This window comes from Panthera pardus, unplaced genomic scaffold, assembly GCF_024362965.1.
Source record: "Panthera pardus isolate Hobbes unplaced genomic scaffold, ASM2436296v1 HiC_scaffold_10, whole genome shotgun sequence".
Classification (NCBI taxonomy): domain Eukaryota; kingdom Metazoa; phylum Chordata; class Mammalia; order Carnivora; family Felidae; genus Panthera; species Panthera pardus.
In genome coordinates, this window is record NW_026526655.1 from 67481338 (window position 1) to 67506539 (window position 25202).

Genomic DNA, 25202 nt, shown 5'->3' on the forward strand with positions numbered 1-25202 from the left:
GCCCCTCTCATCATAGCTTTAATTTGCATTTCCCTAATGGAGAATGATGTTGAACGTCTTTTCATGTGCCTGTTTGCCATTCTTATGTCGTCTTTGGTAGCGTTCAGAGCTTTTGCCCATTTTATAATTGTATTCCTTATTGTTTTCTTACTGTAGAGTTTAGAGCGCGCTCTCTCTTTTCTGGATACGTCATTTGGTTCTATGACTTGTAGATATTTTCCCCTATTCTGATATTTTTTTGTTTCTTTTTTTTAGACTCTTCACAAGGTCTTTCGCAGAGCAAAAGTTTAATTTTTGATGAAGTCCACTTTATCGACATTTAAAAAAATCTTTTGTGGATTGTGTCTTTGGTGTCATGTCTAAGAACCTTTTGCCTAAGCATTGGTCCCAAAGATTTTCTCCTGTATTTTACTAAACATTTTATAAGTTTATATTTTACATTTATATCAGCTTTAGGTTAATTTTTGTATAAGGTGTGACTTTAGACTGTAATATTTCCGAAGTTTGAGACACTATTTCCAAGTAGTTTTATTAGCCCAGTAGTTGATAAATTCTCTAGCTAGGAAAATTCATTCCAAGGACTTTTCTTTATCAATAGGCAGTGAAGGTTTTGTTTGAATGTGGTTTACTCTAACACACACCACTCCCCAACAAAGATTGAAAACTTTAACAGAGACTAATGACTAAATGCTGTTTAATATTTACCAAAGTACATACAGACATACCTTGTTTTACTGCGGTTTGCTTTACTGTGCTTCACTTTATTTGCTTTTGTTGCAAATTGAAGGTTTGTGGCAACCTGGTATTAAGTAAGTCACTGCCACCATTTTTCCAACAGCATTGGCTCATTTTGTGTGTCTATGTCACGTTTTGGTAATTCTCGCATTATTGCAGACTTTTCTTTATTATTATAGTAATTTGTGATTAGTAATTACGACTCACTGAAAACTCAGACGATGGTTTGCATTTTTTAGCAATACGGTACTTTTTAATTAAGGTGTATACATTATTTTTTAGACATAATTCTATTTATTGCATACTTAATAGACTACCATATAGTTTAAATATAAATTTTATATATACTGGGAAGTAAAAAAAATTAATTTGACTCACTATTGCAAAATTTGCTTTATTGCCATGGTCTGGAACTGAACCCGCAATATCTCTGAGTTATGCTTGTATTTGAGAAACGGTTATTGAAATTGTGACTTGAAGGCAACTTTTATTTTCATTTTATAATTGGTTAATTTATTATTAGTGTGCTTGCTTGGCTAACATCTACATGCCCACTAAGTAATGTACATAGGTATAGATATTTTAATTATTATAATGTCCACATTTAAGGTTTTTTAGTTCCTTACATAGCATGCTTTTGAAAACTGGAAAAGTATTCCAACTAAGAGCTTTTTTAAAAAGACTTAATTTTTTTTTATTGTTAGTTTTTTCTAGAGTGCAAGCAGGGGAGAGGGACAATGGGGGAGAGATAAGAGAATATGAAGCTGGCTCCACGCTCAGCATCAAGCCTGGTGTGGGGCTTGATCCCATGACCCTGGGATCATGACCTGAGCCAAAATCAAGAGTCAGATGCTCAACCAACTGAGCCACATAGGTGCCCCAGGACTTAATTCTTTTTATAGCAGTTTTAGGTTCAGAGAAAAATTGAATAGAAGGTACATAGGTTTTTATGTATACCCTGTCCCCGCACATGCATAGCCTCCCCCATTATTAATATACGTCACCAGAGTGGTGCATTTGTCACAACTGAGGAACCTACATTGAGACATCATAGTCACCCCAAATCCATAATTTATACTGGGGACCGCTCTTGATGTTGTACATCCTACAGGTTTGGACAAATATACAAGGACATGTGTGCATCATTATAGTATTGTATAGAGTGTTTTCACTGCTCCAAAAATCCTCTGTGCTTCACCTGTTCCTCTCCCTTCACTCCACCCCACAATCCCTGACAACACCTGATCTTTTTATTATCTCCACAATTTTGCCAGAATGTCATATAGTTGGAATCCTACAATGTACAATCATGCAATGTAGCCTTTTCAAACTGATTTCTTGCACTTAGAATATGCATTTAAGGGTCTTTCATGACTTGATACTTCATTTCATTTTAGCGATGAGTAAAATTTCAGATATACCATGTTTCATTTGTCCATTTACCTACTTAAGGGCAATTTTGATTGCAACTAAGAACGTTTTTTCAATGTTTATTTTTTTTGAGAGAGAGACACAGTGTGAGTGGGGAAGGGGCAGAGAGAGAGAGGGAAACAGAATCTAAAGCAGGCTCTAGGCTCTGAGCTGTCAGTAGAGAGCCCCACATGGGGCTCGAACTCACGAACCAGGAGATCATGACCTGAGTTGAAGTCAAGCCCTTAACTGACTGAGCCAGTAGGTGCCTTGCAACTAAGAACTTTTTAACTTCCTTTTAGGGGTGAACATTTCTTTCTTTATAATTTTATTGTCTCAGAGCTCATAATAAGATGAAACAATTTGTGGGTAAATTCTTGCCTTGGGGTGCCTGGATGGCTCAGTCAGTTAAGCTTCTGACTCTTGATTTCATCTCAGGTCATGATCTCATGGTTTGTGAGATCGAGGGGAGCCCCCCATCAGTCTCTGCACTGACAGCATGGAGCCTGCTTGGGATTTCCTGCCTCTCTCTCTCCCTCCCTCCCTCTCCCTCCCTCCCTCCCTCTCTCTCCCTCCCTCTCTCCCTCTCTCTCTCCCTCTCCCCCTCTGTCTCTCTCTCTCTGTCCCTCCCCCAATAGTGCATGAGTGTACACATACTCTCTCAAAATAAATTTTAAAAAATACTTTTTACCTTAAATTTGATCAGTAACTCTTTCTTTACTTTTCAGTAAGTATGTAACCTCTTTTGAAAAAGTGGAGTTATACAGGACTTTTTGTACTTAATTTTTATCTGGCAAAGAAAAAGGAAGTCTGAGAAGTTTTGCATAGTTCACTCTATCCATGTTTATGTTACTCATTTTTGAATTTTTAGATTGTAGTATCAATCACAGTTTTATTACTGTTTAGACTAATTTTCATAAACTGCATTGACTGTCCCATATACATTGCCTGCCAGGCAGGCATCACTTTCAAAGTTCAAAGGAAGCTTTCAGTAGATGATGCTGAGCCCAGTTGATCCTGACATTTATTACTCACCAGACAGAAGACTATGTACAGAGTAAATGGAGCAGCAAGTGAGCACTGGGTCATGGTTTTGGAGTTTCAGTTAGTTTTTGAGAGAAATTATTTACTGAATGAATTTAGTTCCTGGAGCTAGATAGGCATTCAGTTAATGTAAGGTTTTTTTGTTTTTTGGGTTTTGTTTTTTTTTTTTGTAAGATCCTTTTAGGATATCTTTGAGTGTTTAGTTGGACTCACTTCATTTTTACATAACTGCTATCTGAGGACCTCATGGTATTTCTTTAATCTACCCAGTTTCTTTCTATAGCACTGAGCACACAGTGGGTGCCCAATAAATGTTGTTGACTGTCTTGTGACTCATTCTTTATATTGCTTTCAGGTCTGTTTTTTCAACTTTGCTCATTTGTTTTGATGAATTTTTTTTTTTTTTTATCTCTTCCTTTGATATGCACGTTTCTACTGGAGACTTTCCTTATCCTACCTCTTGTTTGACTTTCCTAACTGCTTAAGATAAACATCTCCATAAGATGTTGGGGACAGCCCAGAGACAAACTGAAATTGCAGTGACAATTATGGAACAGATGAGAAATTAAATATTTAATTTTTAATTTATAGATACATTTTTTAAAAAATGTCTATTTACTTATTTTTGAGAGAGAGAGAGAGTATGTGCACGTGCCCTGGCATTACACAGAGCCCGACATGGGGCTCAAACTCACAAACTGTGAGATCATGACCTGAGCTGAAATCAAGAGTCTGAAGCTTAATGGACTGAGCCACCCAAGCCCCCGTTATAGATACATTTTTGTACTCTGTCTTTGTGGGTTGGTTCTTGGAGTGTGTATACATGAATCAAAATATTCACTTATATCTGAACATTTTTTTGTATTAAATTATACCTCAGTGAAAATATCAAGGGAGATTTATGTTTTCCTTCCTCTTATAAGGAATTAGGAGGCAAAAATATTTTGGATATTTAGATTTGAAAAGTTATTATAAAACTTTTGGACTACCTTCTAAGATTTGTCATATTAAGTGATTCTGAGACCTTCTTGACCTAAGTAGCAACCTTCAGGCAGTGTTTCAGCATTTACAAAGTTCTTATGAAGGTATATCGTTAACTCTGAATACCTATTATAGGCCATGCATTATCCTAGACTAGTGGATCTCAAACTTGGCTGCACTTTAGAATCAACTTGGGGAGGTTTAAAAAATCCCCACAAGCCAATTAAATTAATTTCCGAAAGTGAGACGTAGGCCTCAGCATTTTCTAAAACTCCTCAGGTGAGTCCATTGTATAGCCAAGTTGGAGAACCACTGGGCTAGACAATGAATATGCATTACGCATTTAACTCTCTCAGCAACCCTGTGAGGTGGGATAGATTATCCAATTTCGTGATTGAAGAAATTGTTCCAGAGAGATTAGTGACCTGCTAATAAGTGCAGCCCTAAGCACAAACCAAGATCTCTGACTCATTTCAAAATCTTGAACTCTTTCAGTACCTTTTCAGGATTTATATGTAGATTTTTTTTTTCCTTTTCAATTGCAAATGTGTACTTCTTTTATATCACCTTGTGCTTTTCTACATGTAATATGTTAATGTTGTCACAGGGAGATTATGTATCTATGAGCTAGATATTTTTGTTTTCCCCCTGCCACACCACTGATAGCCTCCCAACCAAAAAAAGGTGAAAACCAAATTATGCAGTTAACTATCTTAAGCATTGCATGTGTGTATGTGTGCATCTGTGTGTGTGTGTGTGTGTGTGTGTGTGTGTGTGTGTGAAAATAAGAGTTTGTCTTAGAAACACTCAGAAGTAAATTATTGTCCTATTGACTTTTATAAAATGTGATACAATGTGTGGTTTTTAGCTATTTTAGATATATAAACAAATGAAGATTACAAATCAGGCTTTTGGTATTGAGAATGTTATCGGATATCACTAAATGTTGAAGAAATTTCTCAGAAATTACCTGCTGAGAAGTCAGGTGGGAGTAGGGAGTGTAAATTATGTTGTTTAGCATCTCATTAGCTGGCTACCATAGTGGATATTAAACCGTTCCTCACCAGAATTAACTTTTGGAAATTTCATTTCTGCTTTTGGAATGGATATGTGGTTAAAACAGAAGAGAGCATCTGTGCTTTTTTGGGTTTATGACAACTAAACCACAACAAAAGCTTCATTTACTCATGCTGATTTATCCTGGAAGACCTTTGTTACAAAGAGATTCTATTATGTCCTTGTCTTCACTTTACACAATTGCTAAGTTCCTAAAAGTAATAAAAAAGGAAGACTTGAGAGGGATATAATAAAAAATGGATAAACCAAATGAAAACTGTAGTTGAATAGTTCACTCCTTAAGAAATGATTGAGCATACTCTGAAAAAGGTGATGTATTAATCAAAAATACAAAAAAAAAATATATTCATGATTTCTGCTTCAAAAAGTTTTCTGGCAGATAAGGTGGAGTGCATTGAGAACTGTGCTTTAAGACACAAGGCAGCCTGGGGTACTTTATTTCTACACTGTAATTCCTTATTTGGGTTTCTTTTAACTCTTTCTACCATACCACTAACAGTGCTAGAAGGAAAAACCTCTCTGGACTTACCCCACTTCATCTGCATAGTATGTTGGATGTGATGACTCATCATAGATACTTAGTGAACAAAAGGATCTATACAAGCATCCTACTATAGATATAAATCCATAAATTTATATATATAAATTTACAATACATTGTATTTACAATATAAATTTATATGCATATAAATTTATAAATACATAAATTGTATTTATGTATAAATTTATATAAATCTATAAATCTAGAAGATTTTAAAGTAGAATGACTTCCATGTGTAAAACAAGAAAGGTTCTTAAAAAACGGCACCCGAAGAGAAGATTTTCACTGGTTGTTGGCGAAGAGAATGTTCTCTTCGTGCAGGTGATGGCATGAGCAGTGGGTGCTTTCAAGTGTAGTGTGTATGTCAGTTCACCTGCTGCTGGAGTGGAGGCATGGGGTTTGTGCAGAACCATACTTCTCTAGATTGATTAGGGAGGTGAGGCTGCAGTCAAGATGTCAGCTGGGGCTTAAGTCTCAGCCGAGGTGGCATCCACTTTCAAGCTCAAACTCATGGCTTTTGGCAGGGCTCAAGTCCTCCTTACCTGTTGGCCAGAGAAACACAGGGAAACTGACAGCCTGGCAACAGGCTTCCCTTAGAGCCAGTGAGAACTCCTAAAACTGACGCTACAGTGTTCTGGTAACCCAATCTCAGAAGTGACATTCTTTGCTATATTCTATTCACTGAACATGAGTCACTAAATCCAAATCCACATTCAATGAGAGGGGATTACACATGGAGGCAGGGTCATGGGGGCCATCTTGGAGGCTCTCTCTCAGAAATACATTTCATTTAACATAGTATGTAAAAATATTATTTCATATGTAATCAAATATAAATATATTTATATTAACTATTGTACTAATCAATAAAATACAGTGTGTATTTTACACTTATAGCACATCTCCATTCAGACGGTTTATTTTCATTAGAAGGACATGGTCTGTATTTAGTTGTCATAAAATTTATAGTTCAAAAATAGATCCACATACCTGAATTGTTCCAAATATACTTGAATGTTTGCCAACAATTGAATCAAGTATCAGTTTTAAAATTTAAGTTCACTAAAAGTATAATCCCTCAGTCACACTAGTCACGTTTCAAGTGCTCAGTAGCCACATGGCTACCCCATTGGGCAGCAGAGTTCTGGAAGTTTGGCTGCAAAAGGAAGGAGGGAGATAAAATGATACTTGGAAGGAACAGGAAAGTGGAAATTAAGATAATCGGTGCATTTCGTGTGCGTGTTCTGGGAAGAAGGAAAGATATCAAAGATGATGGAAACCCAGGATATAGTTAACGTAGTTTGGATTGTTGATCAGATTTGAGTGGAGGTGCAATGGGTGCAAAAATCCCTGAAGTGATGAATGGCTTCTGATAGGAACCTTGTATTCCAAGTTTTGAAATGTGAAAGTATTGAGTGTGGGAGACTGAAACCAGAAACTTTTCAAACTGTTTTTTGAGTTTGTCACTCTGTTCATCATTTTTTCCTAGTGTGTATGCCAAGACAGAGAAAGGCGCTTGGAAATGGAAGCATTTCCTGTGAGCTCAGAAGAGAGAGACCCTTTCCTGACCAGGACCAGCATGTTCTCAGGATAGGAAGAGCTCTCTGGGAGAGGGGGTCCTGTCCATGCCACTCTTTCCGCCAAATGGTATTTGTAAGTTAGCTCAGACACTGTGCCCTGCCCCAGTTCGAAGATATCCAAGGCTGCCATTCTCAGTCTCTAAACAACGTTATTATGCACAAATCTCTGTATGTTAGATGTGGAAAGGGACCTGAGATCATCTGTTTCGATACTTGTATTTTGTAAGTGAAGGAATGGGGGACTAGAGAAATGATTAACTTAAGGTGACACAGGCAGCCATTGTGCTTTTTGAGTCCTAGTACTTTGTTTCCACAACTCCACCAGAGGAAGTAGCAGCCTCTGTAGGTGTGAGTGGGCATTTGCACATCTAACGTCTGCAATCCTACTTAAATATCAGGGATTGTTTAGATGGCCCTTGTTGAGGTTATCTAGAGGGTTTGGTACCAGGTTCTGTGTGCTTTGGAACAAGTTTCTTAACCTCTGTAAAACCCAGTTATATGGCAGTGACACCTGCCTCGTGAGATTAAGTGTAGAAAAAGGGTTCTTGCACAGTGCTTAGCAGTAAATATTCAATAGCTGCTTACTTTTTTCTCCTCTACTACATGGCTTTTTGCTCATTCATTTTTTGTTGCTGTTATTTTGTAGGACTGTTTCAGCTCCCAAAGCAGTGATATAGTAAGTAGCTCAGAGCACTGGCGTTAGAATTCAACAACTTGGGTTTAAATCTCCACTCTAGCACTGATAGCTAAGTTCCTTAAACACTGTGCATCAGTTCTCTTCATCTGGAACATGAAGATGGGCACACTTATACAGTGCTGTGAAGAGTTAGCAGGTGTAAAACACCTAGGGGAATTTCCAACACAGAGTCAGCACTCCAGTGTTATCTGTTGTTGATGATATGGTAATAAACTAGGATGAAGCTATTTTATTTTTCCATTGTGTCCTGTTGGAATCATTTTGGGGACTTGAAGGCATTAGCATTTAATAAGTGCTTACTTTGATATGAAGAATACCCTTGCCTCTTTATTTGGTACATTATTCCAGATGTACCTGAGAGAGGAGTTCCATTCTTAAAGATGAAATTAAGTTATTCTTTTCTCATATTAATCATGGTCCTCACTGGTCAAAGGAAGCCATAGCTAGGACATCTGAGTTCTGACCCTCAGCAAGTTACTGAACATCTGGGCAAAATGAAGATTTCTTTCTACTCTAGAATTCAGTCTGTTCCAACTTAATCCTTAATTCTGCCCTCCCCCTGCCCCCACAATAGAAGATTTAAAATCTTTTTGAGGATTGAGTACTTTTATCTATGTTGGTCTCTTTGAAATTCTTATATTTGTGACTGGTCACAAAATAATTGATTCTTAGCAACCCACCAAGCTCTTATTCTCCTATGAATTCATGGAATTGATATAACCTTCCATCCTTTCTTCCCTCGATTAAATCAGCAAACACTTATAGACCACCCTACCCTGTCTTGTCGCACTTAACATTCTAGAGGTGGTAGCAGAGAATGACACAGGCCAGGTCCCAGTTCTCGTAGAATTTTCATTCCAGAGGCTGCCATCAAATAATAAGTGAATACATGAATGAACAGGGTTATATCAGATAGTGATAAATGTGATGAGGACAAAATGGAGTTGTGTGAAGAGTAGGGGGAGATGGATGGGTATGGATCGGCTTTTGCACCTCTTTTGAGTGGTGACAGAATACCTCTATCAGGAGGAAATAGTTGATCTGCAGTCTGAATGAGCTCACGGAGCAGGCAACTTGAAGTTCTATGGTTAAAAGCACTTTGGGTAGAAGTGAAAGGGTTTGGCCTATTTGAGGAGGTAAAGGATGCCAGTGTGAATTACACAGGGAGCTGAAACAGTCACCGGAGGGGAGCTCAGAGGTTTGCAGAGGCTAAGTCAGTGCTTGCTTGGACTTTAGCGTGCATCACAATCACTTAGGAGTTGTCAAATGCAAATTGTAGGGCTCTACCTCCAGTGTTTCTAGTTATGTAAGTCCCCCGTAGGCCCTGAAAACGTGCATTTCTTTTTTGTTTTAAGTTTATTTATTTATTTTGAAAGAGAGAACATGAGTAGGGGAGGGGCAGAGAGAGAGAGAGAATCCAAAGCAGATTCCACACTGTCAGCGTGGAGCCTGACACAGAGTTCTATCTCACCAACCATGAGATCAGGACCTGAGCCAAAATCAAGAGCCAGACACTTAACTTACTGAGCCATCCAGGTGCCCCCAAAATGTACATTTATAACAAGGTCCTAGAAGCTGCTACTCTGAAATCACACATTGACAGCCACCAGGTTGGCTCATCTAGGGCCTTGTACACCAAAGACAGGGATTTGAGTTTTATTCTTAGTGCATTGGGAGGCCAGTGAGAGCTCATAGATACAAAGTGATCAGATTTACATATTTAAAAGATCACTCCTGACTGCTGAAGAGAATAGATTTTAAGGCACAAGAGGAAAAACAGAAGAGATCAGTCAGGAGGCTATTGGAACAGTCTAAACAAGGGATGATGCTTTTTTTAAAGAAAATGTTTTTAATGTTTATTTATTTTTGAAAGAGAGAGAGAGAGAGACAGAGTGTGAGCAGGGGAAGGGCAGAGAGAGAGGGAGAATCCAAAGCAGCCTCCAGGCTCTGAGCTGTCAGCACAGAGCCCAATGCAGGGCTTGAATTCACAAACCATGAGACCATGACCCGAATGGAAGTTGGACGCTTAACCGTCTGAGCCACGCAGGTGCCCCAAGAGATGATGCTTTAATTACCAGGGTGATAACAGAGAAGCTGATGACAAGTAGCTGATGATAGTAGCTTGGAAATAGGAGATAGTGACAGAGAGGAATCAAGAGATGCCTAAGAGTTTTTCTTGAGTTAATGGGGTGTTTAGTGTGGTGCCATTTGCAGACATGGGGAATACCAGGATGGGTTGGGAGGGTGTTGGATGTGAATTGGGATGGAAAAGAGAATCAAGAGTATGGGTTGTGAGATACCTATTGGACATCCAAATGGAGATGACCATGCAATTACTGAGCATTTAATCAGAGCTCAAGAAACAAGTCAGGGTTGGGGAAGTAAGTTTGAGAGTCCTCTACTTGTAGTTAAAGCCTTGGAGTTTGATGAAATCACCTGGAAGGGAGAGTTGTAGAAAGAGAAAAGGGCAGGGAAGGAGCCTGGGACAGGGAGATGAGGATAGAGACTGAGGAGTGACAGTGAAGGAAGAAGAACATAGTAAATTGTATTGTCACACAGAGAAGCTGAGGGAAAAGGATTCCCAGCACAGCTGTTGCACAGCTGTGAAATGTGTCCTTATTGGAATTTAGAAACTCACTCAAATGTAACTGAGATGACTCAGGTAATCTTCCATGAGATTTGGACACACATAGGTGATTGGTGACCTTGACAAGAGAAATGTCCGTTAAGAATCATGTGATTTTTGGGGGTCTCCCTTTGTTGCCTCTCATTAGTGCTTATCTTTTAAAGCCGCTTTGCCCCGCTCACTCTAATTTCATATAAGGCTCATCAAGAAAAGAGACCTTTTGTTGTTCTTAATTGCATTCCCTCAAGCATGTAGCACAATGTTATGCCTACCATTAGAACAGATTTCTGTTTAATACAATCTTCTCATATTAAACCTAAAGAGAAACACTAAGAAATTGCTTTGAGGAATCGGTCTGCACTTTCTGGCTGAAATGTGTAGTTTAGGGACCACTGAACATTGCCAGTTATTTGGAAGGGCTGCCTCCCTGACACTTACCACTATGCATCTTATTTTTGGTAGCCCGCTATACGGAGACAGGTTGGCTGTTTGATTTCTTTTTGGCATTAGGATGTAATACATAAAAAGCCTATTGTTTTTAGACTTCTTATTCCACTTTTATATTTTTGTCTTTGATATTGAGGCTGTATTTTTATATAGTGAGTGAATATATATATAGACTATATATATATTTACTTTCCTGAGTGAATCTATAGGAATACTATATAAATATAGCAAACAGATGAGATCGCATTGGACTTGAGTAACTTACTAAGGATGTAACTATATCAGGGCACCTGGGTGGCTCGGTCTGTTGAGCGTCCGACTTCGGCCCAGGTCATGATCTCACAGTTGGAGAATTCGAGCCCCGCTTCAGGCTCTGTGCGGACAGCTCAGAGCCTGGAGCCTGCTTTGGATCCTGTGTCTTCCTCTCTCTCTCTCTCTCTCTCTCTCTCTCTCTGCCCCTCCCCTGCTCATGCTCTGTCTCTCTCTGTCTCAAAAATAAATATAAACATTAAAAAAAATTTTTTTTAAAAAGGATGTAAGTATATCTCATATATAATGTAAAGCTTTTTTCTTTCAAACCAAGAGGTATTTGAGTAGATTTCTGTTGTTTTGCTGAGGTTCTTACTTATATTCCTTCTTTTCATTTATTTTAAGGATATTAATATTGACAGAGATGGAGTAATGATTGCAATGGACACATGATTTGAAGTGATTTGTAAATCTAGTGATAAAAAGACCAATCAGTATTAGCAGGAGACCAATTGAATTCTGTGTTAAAATTGCATTTTGATATTTTTAAGATGTTATGGCAATGTGTGAAAGTTTACCTTAATTTTATCATGAAAATGGAGTATAATATTGAGGTAATTTTAATGAAGAAAGCAATATTTTTTGGGGAGGGAGTATAAGCATATGTACAAACTTAGCAAATTGCATTCATTAATAATGTGCAGTTTTTTGTATACCAATTATACCTCAAGCTGGGGGAGAAAAAGAAATTTTGTGCCTCAAACAGAAGCAAGCATTCATATGTAAATATATTATAAATGAGAGTATAGATGTAAATAATACTACTCAATTTACCATATTCATGTGTGATGTTGTGTCTTGTTATTTTTAAGGCTTGATTAATGAATTTTTGTCCCAACCTAGAGGAGTTTTCCATATCTTTTCAGTGTAAGTCTCCCTCCATCTCCCCCTATTTGCTGTTGTTTTTGGTTATGGGTAGCAGTTTCTAAGGAGTGGAAACTGGCAGTCAGATTAGGCGACTGGTGAAGAAGAGCTTATGTAAAAATCCCCTGGGTAGGAAAACTGACTCCAACATTGCTATTTCAAAGGGATGGGGGTGGGGCACCTGGGTGACTCCATCAGTTGAACCTCCAACTCCCAACTCTTAATTTTGGCTGAGGTCACAATCTCACGGTTTGTGGGTTTGAGCCCCATGACAGACTGTCAGTGTGGAGCCTGGTTGGAATTCTCTCTCTGTCCCTCCCCTGTTCACGCATGCACTCTCAAAAATAAACAAACATTAACACATAAATTTAAAAGGGTTGGGGACTTCAATGACATTTACTGTAATTTTTAAATATTAACAAAAACTAGTATCCTTAAGCAATAAATTATAGTGTTATTACACATGGAAGTATTCATTTTTTTTTTTTGCATTACCAGAATTACCTATACCTGGGTTAGGTCATAAACTTTGATTATTTTCACTATACCTTTGGCTTTGGGTAACATTTAATTTTATTACTGCTTCAGAGCATCTCAGTAAAAAAATTAAGAACATTGTAGGGTGGGGGTGCCTGGGTGGCTCAGTTGGTTAAACATTCCCCTCTTGCTTTTGGCTCTGGTCATGATCTCACAGTTTGTGAGATTGAGTCCATGTTGGGCTCTGTGATGACAGCACAGAGCCCGTTTGGGATTCTCTCTCTGCCCCTCTCCCACTCGCGCTTACTCTCTTTCTCCCTCTAAATAAATCAACTAATTTTTAAAAATTGAGAATATTAGAAGAGATATAAGTAGGTAAAAGGTATTTTTAAAATTTAGCTGGTGAGTAAAAGGCTAAGTTAAAGTCTTGAAACTACTTAGGATTTAGACCAAATCCAGGCCTCTACCCAGTATTCTTCTCACTAGACTATATTGTGTAGTAAGCAAACTTTAACTTATAGACACATTCCCGAATTTAATATAAATGAATCACAATAGGGAAGCAACACATAATGATCCTGCAGGCTCTGCCCACCTAAATTCTACTTTTCTTTCATGATCTGAGTCACATATCTCTTCTCTTTGAAGTAAACTTTCCCACCCCCACAGAGCTTGTTTCATCATGCTCTCATTGCTCTGGATTTTGAATGTTACTCATCTACTTTATGACACTTTTTTTTTTTTTTTTTTGCTTTGTATTCATTATTTAACTAGACAATGCATTATCCCAGTTGGATTTCTAGTCCGCTGTGGCAAGATCTTGGTCTGATTGCCAATATGCTTTCCAGTTATCAGGACCAGAGGTGACCAATGCTTTATTATTTGAATAACAGGGAACACTAAGATGTTCTTAAAAGAAGTTCTATGTAAATAATATTTCAACTAGTGCTTTGTTCTGCTTTCCCTTTTTCTTTGTAAGTAGGCTTATCTTTAGTAATTTAAGATGAGTTTTCATCACAGACTTCAAAGTACTTTAGGAAATAAAAGTCACACGTACACAGAACATTAAAACTGTTCGTCAGAGTTCATTGTGGTGTGCAGTAGAAAGACGTCCCAGGGAATTATGACTCAGTCTGGATCTTGAGGGATAAATAATATGTGTAAAGGTAGAGAGGATGAGGAGGGCATTCAAATAGAAACCAGGATGGGCCTCTTCTGGAGATGAGAAGGTGCCTCCTTTCATCCCTAATGAAATCAGGGGCTGGGGGGGATGATGGCAGCGACAGGAGGTGCCTCTCAGACCTCTGTCCTGCCACTCTTGAAAGCCATGTCCGCTGCAGACCCAATGGTTCCGCTTCTTTACCTCCCTGCCTGTGGCACTTGGGCTTCTTTTCAGCCTTCCTAATGAAACTCTTTTAAGAGCCCAAAGTGTCCCAGTTATTTCTTGCTAATAAATCAAGTGTGTATTTTCCAGTACTCATCTTCTCAAAAATAGAATATAATCAATTTCTAAAACTCCAACACAGTTTATTCAGATGTAAAAACCCATTCCCTTCCTTGGTGGTAAGAAGTTTTCCTTCCCAGTTATATGCATAGGGGCCTCCTCTTTTGTGGGAAATATTCATTGAATTAATTCATTCAGTAAATATGAGTGCCTGCTATGTGGCAGGCATTGTTCCAGAGATACTAGGTATTTGCAAATATGTGTGACACAAGGCAGTGGAGACTAGTCCCTATCGTCATGGGAGTAATTACTCTTTAATAGAAGGAGACATGAAAAAATAATATGTTAGTTGTTGATAAGCCCTATGGCAAAAATAAAGCAGAGAAATAGAGGTACTGTCTTAAAAAGTTAGAAGCAGACCCTGTGAGAATCTTGAGTCAGGATTGTTACAGGTGTTAAAAAAAAAAAAAAAAAAAAAAAAAAGGATTGTTCTAGGTGTGTTCCAGAAAAGGGCAAGAGTCACAGTATTGGAGTGCCATAAGGACAGGAAGAGGAAATTAGAGAGACCAGAGGTAAGGAAGGACAAATTATAGGACTCTAGATCTTATTCTGGGTGAAGTCAGAAGTCATTGGAGAGTATGAGAGGAAGTGTGGTGATCTTACAACTTAAAAGGATCACTCCAGCAGCTGTGTTGAAAAGAATGTGAAGGGCCAACGGTGGGATCACCGAGACTACCTAGCGACTTGATCAGAGGTGTTGGGTGAACAGGGTTGCTGGTGGAATCCAGGTCTATCATATAGAAGTGGCAGACATTGTTGATGGATTGGATTGCAGCTATGTGTGTGAGGGGATTTTTTGGCTCAAGCAATTGGGAGAATTATGATTTACAGAGATAAGGAGACTTGGAGAGAAAAAGATTTGGTTTAGAGGAGCTGGAGAGAGAAATCGGAAGTTAAATTAAGTTGGAGATTCCAGTTAGTCATCTGAGTCCAGATGTCAGGTAGGCGTTAGATTTACAAATCTGGAGTTGAAGGGAGAGATCCAAACTGAATATTTGGCGTTTAAGATTTTTTTCATACAGATTTTGCGAAATTCTTGTTATATGTATTATAACAATTTTTAAGATTCGTTTTTGTTGCTGGTATAAAAGTTTTTTTTCATTATACTTTCTGACTACTTTTGCATTTGTTTATATAGGCTATTGACTTTAGCATGTTCATGTTATACTGAGCTGGTTTACTGAATTCTTTTTTTCTTTTAAGTTTAATTATTTATTTTGAGAGAGAGAGAGAGAAAATGAGAATGAATGAGAATCTGCTAACAGCATGGAGCCCAGTGCGGGGCTTGATCCCACGAACCCTGACTAAGATCATGACCAGAGCTACAATCAAAAGTCCAACACTTAAACAATTGAGCTACCTAGGCATCCCCTGAATTCACTTATTTATCAAAGTATTTAAAAATTGATTTACTGATTTCTCATCTCCTTTGACTTTTCTGTGGATTTTTACCAAACTATCCAATTCTGTGAAAGTACCAGTTTCTTTCATGGTTTCATTTGCTTTCCTGTGCCTGAAATGTAAATTACTTCATGTCCCTCCACCCCCACCCTGGTAGTTTCTATTCATTCCCCTAAACTTAACTCATGTTTCCTATCTGTAAAACACTTCTGAGTTCCTAGGAAAGTTTCTTTTCCCATGAGCTTCAGCTGTATCATTTGTATACCTACATGAGAGTAGTCATCAAACTTTGTCATGATTTTGTGTGTATTAATTGGTCCTTTTGGGGTTTGAACTCTTTAGGAGTAGGAATTGGGCCCTATCATCTTTACATCCCCAGTGCTTAGCTGAATCGGCTACATAATTGTCTCTTACAGGACAGTTGTAGGTTGAACACATATGAGTAGTCAATTCTACATATTAACAATGTTTTGAAATTGGGTAAAATTTTTCTTATATAGATTTTATAAATGTGTTATGTATATTGTAACACTTTTAAAAATTCATTCTTGTCACTACTGTAAAAGAAATATTTTCTCAGGTACAATATATCTCCACAATTATACTCTTAAAAATTGAATGCCTATTATTTTGGAAAATTAATGTACAGTGTAGGAAATTTCTGCTTTTCATGATGTCAAATGCATAAAGGTGCTTGGGTATCTGAGACTTTAAATTTTGAAAATACTAAATGGCTGGATGTTACATATTTACTTATAAAGAAGCCCTTTCTCTTGTTTGGTTTTTACTTTGTGTGGGAAATGGGGAGAGGGAGAAATTAAAATTTATATTTTTCTGAATGGAAAGCAGTAGTAATTCTTCCAAAAGCAATTAAAGACCACATTTTCAAAAGTTTTAATTTGTAGTACTTAAAAATAAGTATGTCATTATTTGTAATTACTTTCTTTTTATGCTTTTTCAACCCATCAAATCATTGAATTGGCCCATGTGAATGTTTTCAGCATGTCTGCTACCTATTTCTGTTATAAATAGGTTATAAGAGGTTGCCCTAGTGACATTGAAACATATTTGCTAGAGTAATTATTTGTAGAATTTTTCACTGAAGCAGAAATGTATTTTATCAAATAACCAATCACAGTTCATTGTTCATTGCTAAGTGCAGTGGGTAAAATAGCATGCTTCTTTCCTCCAGAGAGTTATAAACGTAGGCAGAGAGATTAAACTGGTACCCAGGGGGGGAAATGGAAAAAATGTCACATTTATGGAATCTGTTGTATATGCTATATAGAGACTGTACTTTGAGGGGTTAGGAAAGGGTGGTTTCAGCTAGACTTTGAAGAGTAGGTAGGAGTTATCTGGATAGAGAGGTAGAACACACTAGGTTGGAAATAAATAGAGTGAAAGGCACATAGGTAAGAGCTGTGATGAGGTATAGGAATGAGATACTGATCTCCATCCTGGGACAGCAAGGATTTTTATACTTTATCTCAAAGAAAATGTTACACTTTTGCTTTACTGTAATAAACATACATTAATTGAACTTAATGAAAGTGAATATCGAATTTATTATCATGTTTCTTTTTATTGCCAATTAATGTAGTCATGTTGTTGAAAACAAAAGAGAGCACCAATTTAAAAAAAAAGCATAAAAGGGGGCACATGGGTAGCTCAGTCAGTTAAGTGTCAGACTTCAGTGCAGGTCATGATCTCAAGGTTTGTGAGTTTGAACCCCGCATGGGGCTCTCTGCTGACAGCTAGGAGCCTAGAGCCTGCTTCAGATTGTGTTCTGTCTCTCTGCCTCTCCCTGTCTCTGTCTCTCTCTCTCTGTCTGTCTCTCAAAAATAAACCGTAAACTTTTTTTTAAATTTTTTAAAAATGTTTATTTATTTTTGAGAGAGAGAGAGAGAGAGAGAGAGACAGAGTGCGAGCAGGGAAGGAGCAGAGAGAGGGAGACACAGAATCTGAAGCAGGCTCCAGGCTCTGAGCTCCAGGCTCAGCACAGAGCCCGATGCTGGACCGGAACCCACAAACCGGGAGATCGTGACCTGAGCTGAAATTGGACACTCAACCAACTGAACCCCCCAGCGCCCAACAATAAACATTTTTTTTTTAAGGCAAAGAAAAATCCTTAATTCCATCATGTCTAATAAACAGTTAACATTTTGGTGCTTGTTTCTTCTACATGTGAAAAACATGTACACACACATTTTGTGTTTTTGTTAAATTAGATCATATTAGAAAGTTACTAAAATAGATATATTTAGGGTTGTCTGGGTGGCTCAGTCAGTAAGCATTTGACTCTTGATTTGGGCTCAGGTCATGGTCTTGTGGTTCGTGAGTTCCAGCCCCGCATCAGGCTCTGCGCTGATGGTGTGCAGCCTGTTTGGGATTATCTCTCCCTCCCTCTCTGTCCCTCCCCTGCTTGTTTTCTCTGTCTCTCAAAATAAATAAACTTAAAAATAAAATGGATATATTTAATTACTGCGTTTTATTTTTATTTAAGGAGAAAACCAAAAGCCAAGGCACCACTTCCTCCAGCTGAGACCAAATACCTTGATGCCTCTTCAGTTGATGATACTGTAGACTCCTCTGCTTGCATCATGGAACAGAAAGAAAACATGATAGATAAAGACATTGAACTCTCAGTGGTGCTACCTGGAGATATTATCAAATCCACTACTGTTCATGGCAGGTACGATGGAGCAAATGAAAGCAGGAGTTCCCTTTCTTCTTCTGTTGTTGATACCTTCTGTTTTATATGTACTTCTTGATTTTTTTCTTTGACAGAATACTTCATTCATCACCCTATTTAGTTATCTATTAAAAATATGCTAAAAGGTGATAAATTTTTTCCTAATAATATTTTAGTATCAATGTTATGAATTCCACAACCCCCGTCAAGTGACTCTTGAAACTTAGAACTGTTTTTTTATTACTAATTTAATAAGTTTTCTTTTAAAAAAAAAAAAGTTTTTCCCTGAGGAACAATCATTGGTTATATTGATTTTATAAGTTCAACTTACAAAGCAAGCCAATGACCTATAAGGAAATTCTTTCCCTTTCTCTCCAAATTATTGCTTCCTTTTAAAGCTGCTTCTCTGAATCTGATTTTGCAGAGGTTACTAACTACTCTTAAAATGTCATACTCTCTTATTTATCAAAACAGATAAATCTGACTGTAAAATTGTAGGATTTTTTTAGTTCTTTGATTTCATCAATTTACTAAAAATGTAGATAAGTTTAATAGGAATGTAAAATTAAACTTTAACCCAGCAAGAAGTGAAAATGTGATTTAGGAGACTGATACTTTTAATACCTGCATAAAAATTGGAAAAATGGAATAAAGCCAAGTGTAATTTTCCATTTCATTTTGAAGTGGAAAGTTACATGAACCGTATACTTGGTCTTGTTCCACCTTTCACCTTCAACTGCCCGTTTGTTATCAGGAGTCCTGTTTTAGAAATCTAAGCTGTTTTGACCTTTGTATAGAGAAAGAGTGAGAGAGAGAAAAAAATGTGTGTGTGTGTGTGTGTGTGTGTGTGTGTGTGTGTGTGTGTGTGTGTGTATAGAACAAAAGAATAAGTAAGCAATCTATAGGTTGTTGAATCCTTACAGTGTGGTTTTGTCTAGAAGAAACTCATTCAAGATAACCTTAATCTTCAGATTTACCATCAAGTTTATGTGTAACTTCACAAATTACTAGAATTATGTGAAAGTAGAAAAGTTCAGCATTAGCAAACGATACGTAATACTGTGTATTAAATTCTCATTAAATTTAAGTAAGTTGCAATTTGCCATTTATTTTGTATTGAAAGTGGTTTTGGAGATCCCACAATGAATCCTGTTTAGGAGTTTGAGACCCTGTGATTGTCCTTGGGCCTCTAGCTCAGATGCAGGTAATCACTTAGGTTGTGCTTCTTTTGAGTAAGGAAGGCATCTTGTAAGTTAGAGACCATGACTATCATCTTCAGTTCTTGATACCCTGGTTTTAAAATAATAATAATAATGGATGTGGCTAGGGCCAATGAAGACAGTTCCTTTTATTTTTCCTGAAGTCAAAGTAATTTTTTTAAAAGTCAGTATTTTTCCTAATTCTTCACTGATACTGACAGGTAACAATGGTTTCATCACCAGTACTCCTCAAAATTTCTTCTTGGTCCTTCCAGTCATGCATTTATATCGCCTTCTTCTCTACTCTCAGCTTTCTGAGTTCTTTGGGCTTTTTTTTTTTTTTTTTTAACCTCAATGACTTTAGCATTAGCATCATGGTTTTCCTATGTCCTGTCACCCATCATAATTATTTTAGAATTTTTAGATGTTTTCTGAGATAACTTTTCTGTTTCCTTAACTCTGGGAAACTAACATCCATAGTCTACTTTCTTTATCTACCAAGAGAGTAGGATCTCATCACTTTTTATTTTTAAATGCTTATTTATTTTTAAGAGAGAGAGAAAAAGAGAGAAAGAGAGACTGTCAAGAAGACTCTGCACTGTCAGCACAGAGCCCACTGTGGGGCTCAAATTAATGTACCATGAGATCATGACCTGAGCCAAAATCAAGAGTTGGACATTTAACTAACTGAGTCACCCTGGCACCCCTGAATTTCATTACTTTGAAGCTGGTCATTACTGAGATCTTAGGGTTCCCTCTTTGACACAACCTTTTTGACAGTGTGGCTTATATACTTTCTGTTTTTTCATTGGATTTGTTCTTCATCCTTTTTATGAAGGCTAATTTATGACTTTTCTGCAAGTTGATGCATTTTTCTTCATATTTATCTTGGATTCTGCACCAATCATTTCTACTACATTTGTACTTAAAAGGATCCTAGATTTTCTTCACCCTTTTGACCTTCCACAATGTTTGCTTCTTAGGTCCCTAAACCTGAGTAATTTTCCATTAATTACCGTTTTGTTTCTGGGTCACCAATTGTTGGAATGCCTCAGTTTTCTTATCTATAAAAATGCTTGATAACTCCGTTGTTAGGATTAAATGAAATGGTGTCAGTGCCTGGCACATGTGGAGTCCTCCATTTTCTATTGAGAATTGCTTTCCTTCATCCTGGGCTCTCTCCACTTACCTCTCACCCTCAAATGCATCTGACTAAAACACCCCTCTCTTTATGGCACTATTTTTGATAAAAGAACACAGGTACAATAATTCAATATCAAATTAAGGAAGTCCAAACTACCACGTCTGAAGATTGGGACACCTTATTTCTTCTTCTCCACAATTAGGTACGATTTTCCTTCCCTGTTCCCCTTTGAATATCTTTTTTTTTTTTTTTAATTTTTTTTTAACGTTTATTTATTTTTGAGACAGAGCGAGACAGAGCATGAGCGGGGGAGGGTCAGAGAGAGGGAGACACAGAATCTGAAACAGGCTCCAGGCTCCGAGCTGTCAGCACAGAGCCCGACGCGGGGCTTGAACTCACAGACCGTGAGATCATGACCTGAGCCGAAGTTGGCCGCTTAACCGACTGAGCCACCCAGGCGCCCCCCGCTTTGAATATCTTAAGCTTCAGCTGCACGACTCTTTTGTTCTACAGATACTCTACTTTTCCACCTCCACACCTTTTTGAATGTTTTTTCATCTGGAGTACCTTACCACCCACATTTTCTCCGTTTGGCTTGTAGCTCAAGTAACACCTTTATTTATGAAGGCTCCCTAATCTTCCCAGAATGAACTGTTACCTCTACCTTCCAAACTCTTCTGACACTTTATTACCATTGATGGTTATCCTATATCCATCTGTGCTATAATTAATATGCATGTCTTCTCTTCTTGAATAGACCACAAGACCCATGCGGGCATCATTACTTCATGGTGCTTAGCAGTTTCTTGCAATATACTAGGCATTTAATAAATACATTAAAATGAAAATGGTCTTCCTAAACTCTTTTATGTACATGGAGGTAGCAACTTAAATGGTATGTTCTGAAGAGACATTTGTTTTGACGGTCCATAGTTACTTTCCTAGGATTTTTTAAATAAAGATAATTTCTCCACATAGAGAACAAGGAAGGTGTGTCCCAAATACTGATTGCTGTTTAAAATTTGTTTAGGGCTGAAAAACTTTCCTATAAGCAGAATTTGTTTCATACCAGTGTTTTCATCAGACATTTTGATTCAGGGACTTTGTTCCTAATAGTTTTATCATTCAGGAATGACTCAAGTTATAGGTGCAGTGACTAATTTTTTAATATTAAGTGTTTGTGATTAAAAGTGGTGGTGTGATTCTGGATATCTTAGTGATTGTAGATATCTTAAGCTACAATTTGGGATATCTTAAGAGTGTAATTTGGAGTATCTTGAATGTTGCAGCTACCATTGGCCCATGGTTAAAAAACAAAACAGTGTTTAACTGTAACAAAAAAATGTGCAGATAAATGTTAGCTACCTAAAATGAAGACCCATGACATGGACAACTTAAATTTCTTCCTGGCTTTGTTACTATAAATAGAATAAGGAAAGTTTCAACAAAATAATTCAGGAATTTGGTGGAAGATTAAGGAAGAATAATTTTAAATAAGTTTATATACATAATGTTTTCTTAGAAAATCAGAGTTCCATATGTCACTGTGAACAGTCTCTAATAAAACTTTTTGAGATGATATTTTCTTAATTTATCTAAATATTCCTCGTGCATGATATTTATTTTGATAGTATTATCTATCAAATATGCATTTCCTTTGAAGAATAATATCAATATTAGACTGGAATAAATATTTAGAAAACTTATATACTTCATTTAACTTTTTAGATATATATACATATATATTTTCTTTTCCTCAAAATGTCTTAGGGAAGATTTTTAGAAAGTTTCCCTTTGTCTCCTTATACAACTCATACAGAGATATGCTCAGAATGTTCCATTTGCAGGAATGTGAACACATAGCATTATCTTCAGAAGAATGCCCTTATTTGTACATTGATTTTTCACCAAAGAGCTTATTCAGATTAGGGAACACAATAAGGTTGGAGGTGGTAATAGACTTTGTGCTCAGGGGGAAACTAAAAACTTGTCCTGAATTAGGTTGGTAACCTTGCACTGGCTTACCAATCTTTTGGTACTGGAGCTTACTGATAATGCCTCTTTAGAGACCAAAAGTCACCCTTTGTCTGCCATCTTGTCTTTGCGGTCCTTTGCTTACCTTGAGGCTACCTGCGGTGCCAGACTGAAAACCCTTGGGCATTTCTGTGCATCCTGTCATGGATGATTAGATTAAAGGGAGGTGAAATTAAAATGTTTATTGTGTGTGTGTGTGTGTGTGTGTGTGTGCGCGCGCGCGCATATATATACCCATAAACATGTATGAGTGTGTGTGTGTGCACGTGCACATGCATGCGGGCAGAGTAAACAGCCTTCTTCACCAGACAGAGCAGCTCTGTGCTTTATTAAAAGTAAGCATTAAAGGACACTGCTGTTAGGGACAAGATGCCCAGGGCCTGCCCTCCTCAGAAAATGCTACACTATGCAACAGCACAAGTAGTGGTGTCTACATGTACTTGGGAAAGTTAATTTTTAATGAAAATGAGTTTATGGGCTAAACTGCTATAGACACTACAGAGAATAAGGAAATATGTGAGTATGTTTGCATATCACTCCAGGTCCTTACCTTATAGTCAGGTGTCTGCCTAGGATGTAATTATTCCTCATGAAGTGTTTGTTCCTTTTTTCTCTATTCTCTTTCTCTGGGACACTTTAAAAACAGTTTTCATTTGGGAGATTTGGTAAAAGATTGACATCAATCCTCTTTTTTAGCCTGTGGAGAGAGCATTGTATGGCTAGACTAGCACAGTCTCTCTTCTTCAAAAGAGAATCAACACCATTTATAAAAAAGATATTGCTTTCTTTTATGCTCCTACCATAAATAGAAATTTGTTTTGATTTGAGCAAATCTGAGAATGCCATAAATGAAAACACAAATAAAGAAAGCATAGAACTTGAAGTTAGAAATCCTGGGCCCTATAGTTGATTCTGTAACTTGCTATGTAACCTCCAGCAAGTTGCCTCATCTCTCTGGCCTTTGCCTATAAAATGACCCAGCGACATGTTGCACATGATTTGTGACCTAATTTGCCTGTCCAGCAGCACCAGTTTATAGCAGAGTTGAGAGTAAGCCCCGCAGCTTTGACGGGCACTAGTTGGGTCAGAGAACTAGCTCAGAAACAGTTGACATGGACTACAGTGCCACCTATTGGAAAAAGTAGACTATGAAAAATGACAAGATAATAACTGCATTAATGTGGGTCAATTTTGTTTAAAAAAAATCAGTAATACAACAGTATGGATCTCAGAAGAGTTTCAAAATTTCATATCACATTTACATTTATTGAAAAGTGTAAAATAATGACAAATGTATAGTATATATATAATAGGCAAATAGATTTCAAAAACACACTGCTGAAAATCTATTCCATGGCACAAATCATGTTGAACTCTAAGAATGCTTAAATTTTAGTGTAGATACTTATTCAATTGTGGATGCTTAAAATAAAAGTTGGAATTTTAAATTATTTAAGTAGAACAGCACTTTTTGAGTTTTTATTGGTGAGACTGAAGAATCCTGTAATCTGGGCTCCAATATTGCCCTCCACAGCTCTGAGCCAGGGAGTGCATAAGCCTCTACTGGTTGATTGCTGTCCTGGTTGGAAAAAGGTGACAGAATACTCACAAATGTTCTCTGAGTTAATTCCTAGGGGAGCTACTCTCCTCTCTTTACTTTCTGGGCATCTACACCTTATAACAATGACTCTTGTTAATTTTCTTTTTGATTTTTTTATGACTACAAATGCAATAGTTGGACACTATAAAGTAGGAAAATGCAGATAAGCTAAAAAAATTAAAACATCATGTCATTATTAAACAGGCAGTTTACGTATATTAACATTATAGTATATAACCTTTTATTCATACATAGACACACACAAATGTATACATTACCTATATAGGCACTTCTTTTGTTTTTTCCCCAATATGGTATCATATTGCAGATACTATCTTATTAACCTACCTTTAAGTTAATGATTTCTCACTTTTGTGTCATAAAATTTTATCTTTTGTCCATATTTGCATCGCCCCAATTGCAATGAGATATATTTATAGTACTTCATTTTTTTTTAAATCAGGGGTGTGTGTATGTGTTTAATAGATATGTTATTAAATCGCAGTTTTTATGAAGGTAATTATGATTAGTTCTGAATGTAACATCCAAGGTAAATGACCAAGTAGAGTTTAGCCTAAAGTAGTGAATTTCAAAAATTTTTTATCTGTTTTTTTTAATCATTTGATGTAAGAACTTTTGTCAGTTTAATACTAATCTAATCTAAGGTTTTATTGTCTTAAAATCTTAATTCTGTGTTACTTTCTTCTAAATGTTTCCTATAGCCTAATTCAGTAAGCATTCTCAACTTTGAGATTAGGTTTATTTGTTTTATGTACCTCATCTACTCCATTTCATGCACATAGGAATAGAGATCATTACTTCATTCCTGAATTCATTATT

General features: G+C 37.1%; 1 protein-coding gene across 12 annotated transcripts in view; it reads left to right on the forward strand.

Annotated features, from left to right (window-relative positions):
• COBLL1 (cordon-bleu WH2 repeat protein like 1) overlaps nucleotides 1-25202 on the forward strand; it is a 170196-nt gene that overhangs the window by 84753 nt on the left and 60241 nt on the right. For 11 of the 12 annotated variants that reach the window (XM_019457997.2, XM_019457964.2, XM_019458022.2 and 8 more), the window contains one exon: nucleotides 18197-18385. In XM_019457997.2, coding sequence (XP_019313542.2) covers nucleotides 18197-18385 — 189 coding nt within the window. Of the gene's footprint in view, nucleotides 1-7314; nucleotides 7442-18196; nucleotides 18386-25202 lie in introns of those variants that run through there. The other variant, XM_019458029.2, reaches the window with a different exon arrangement.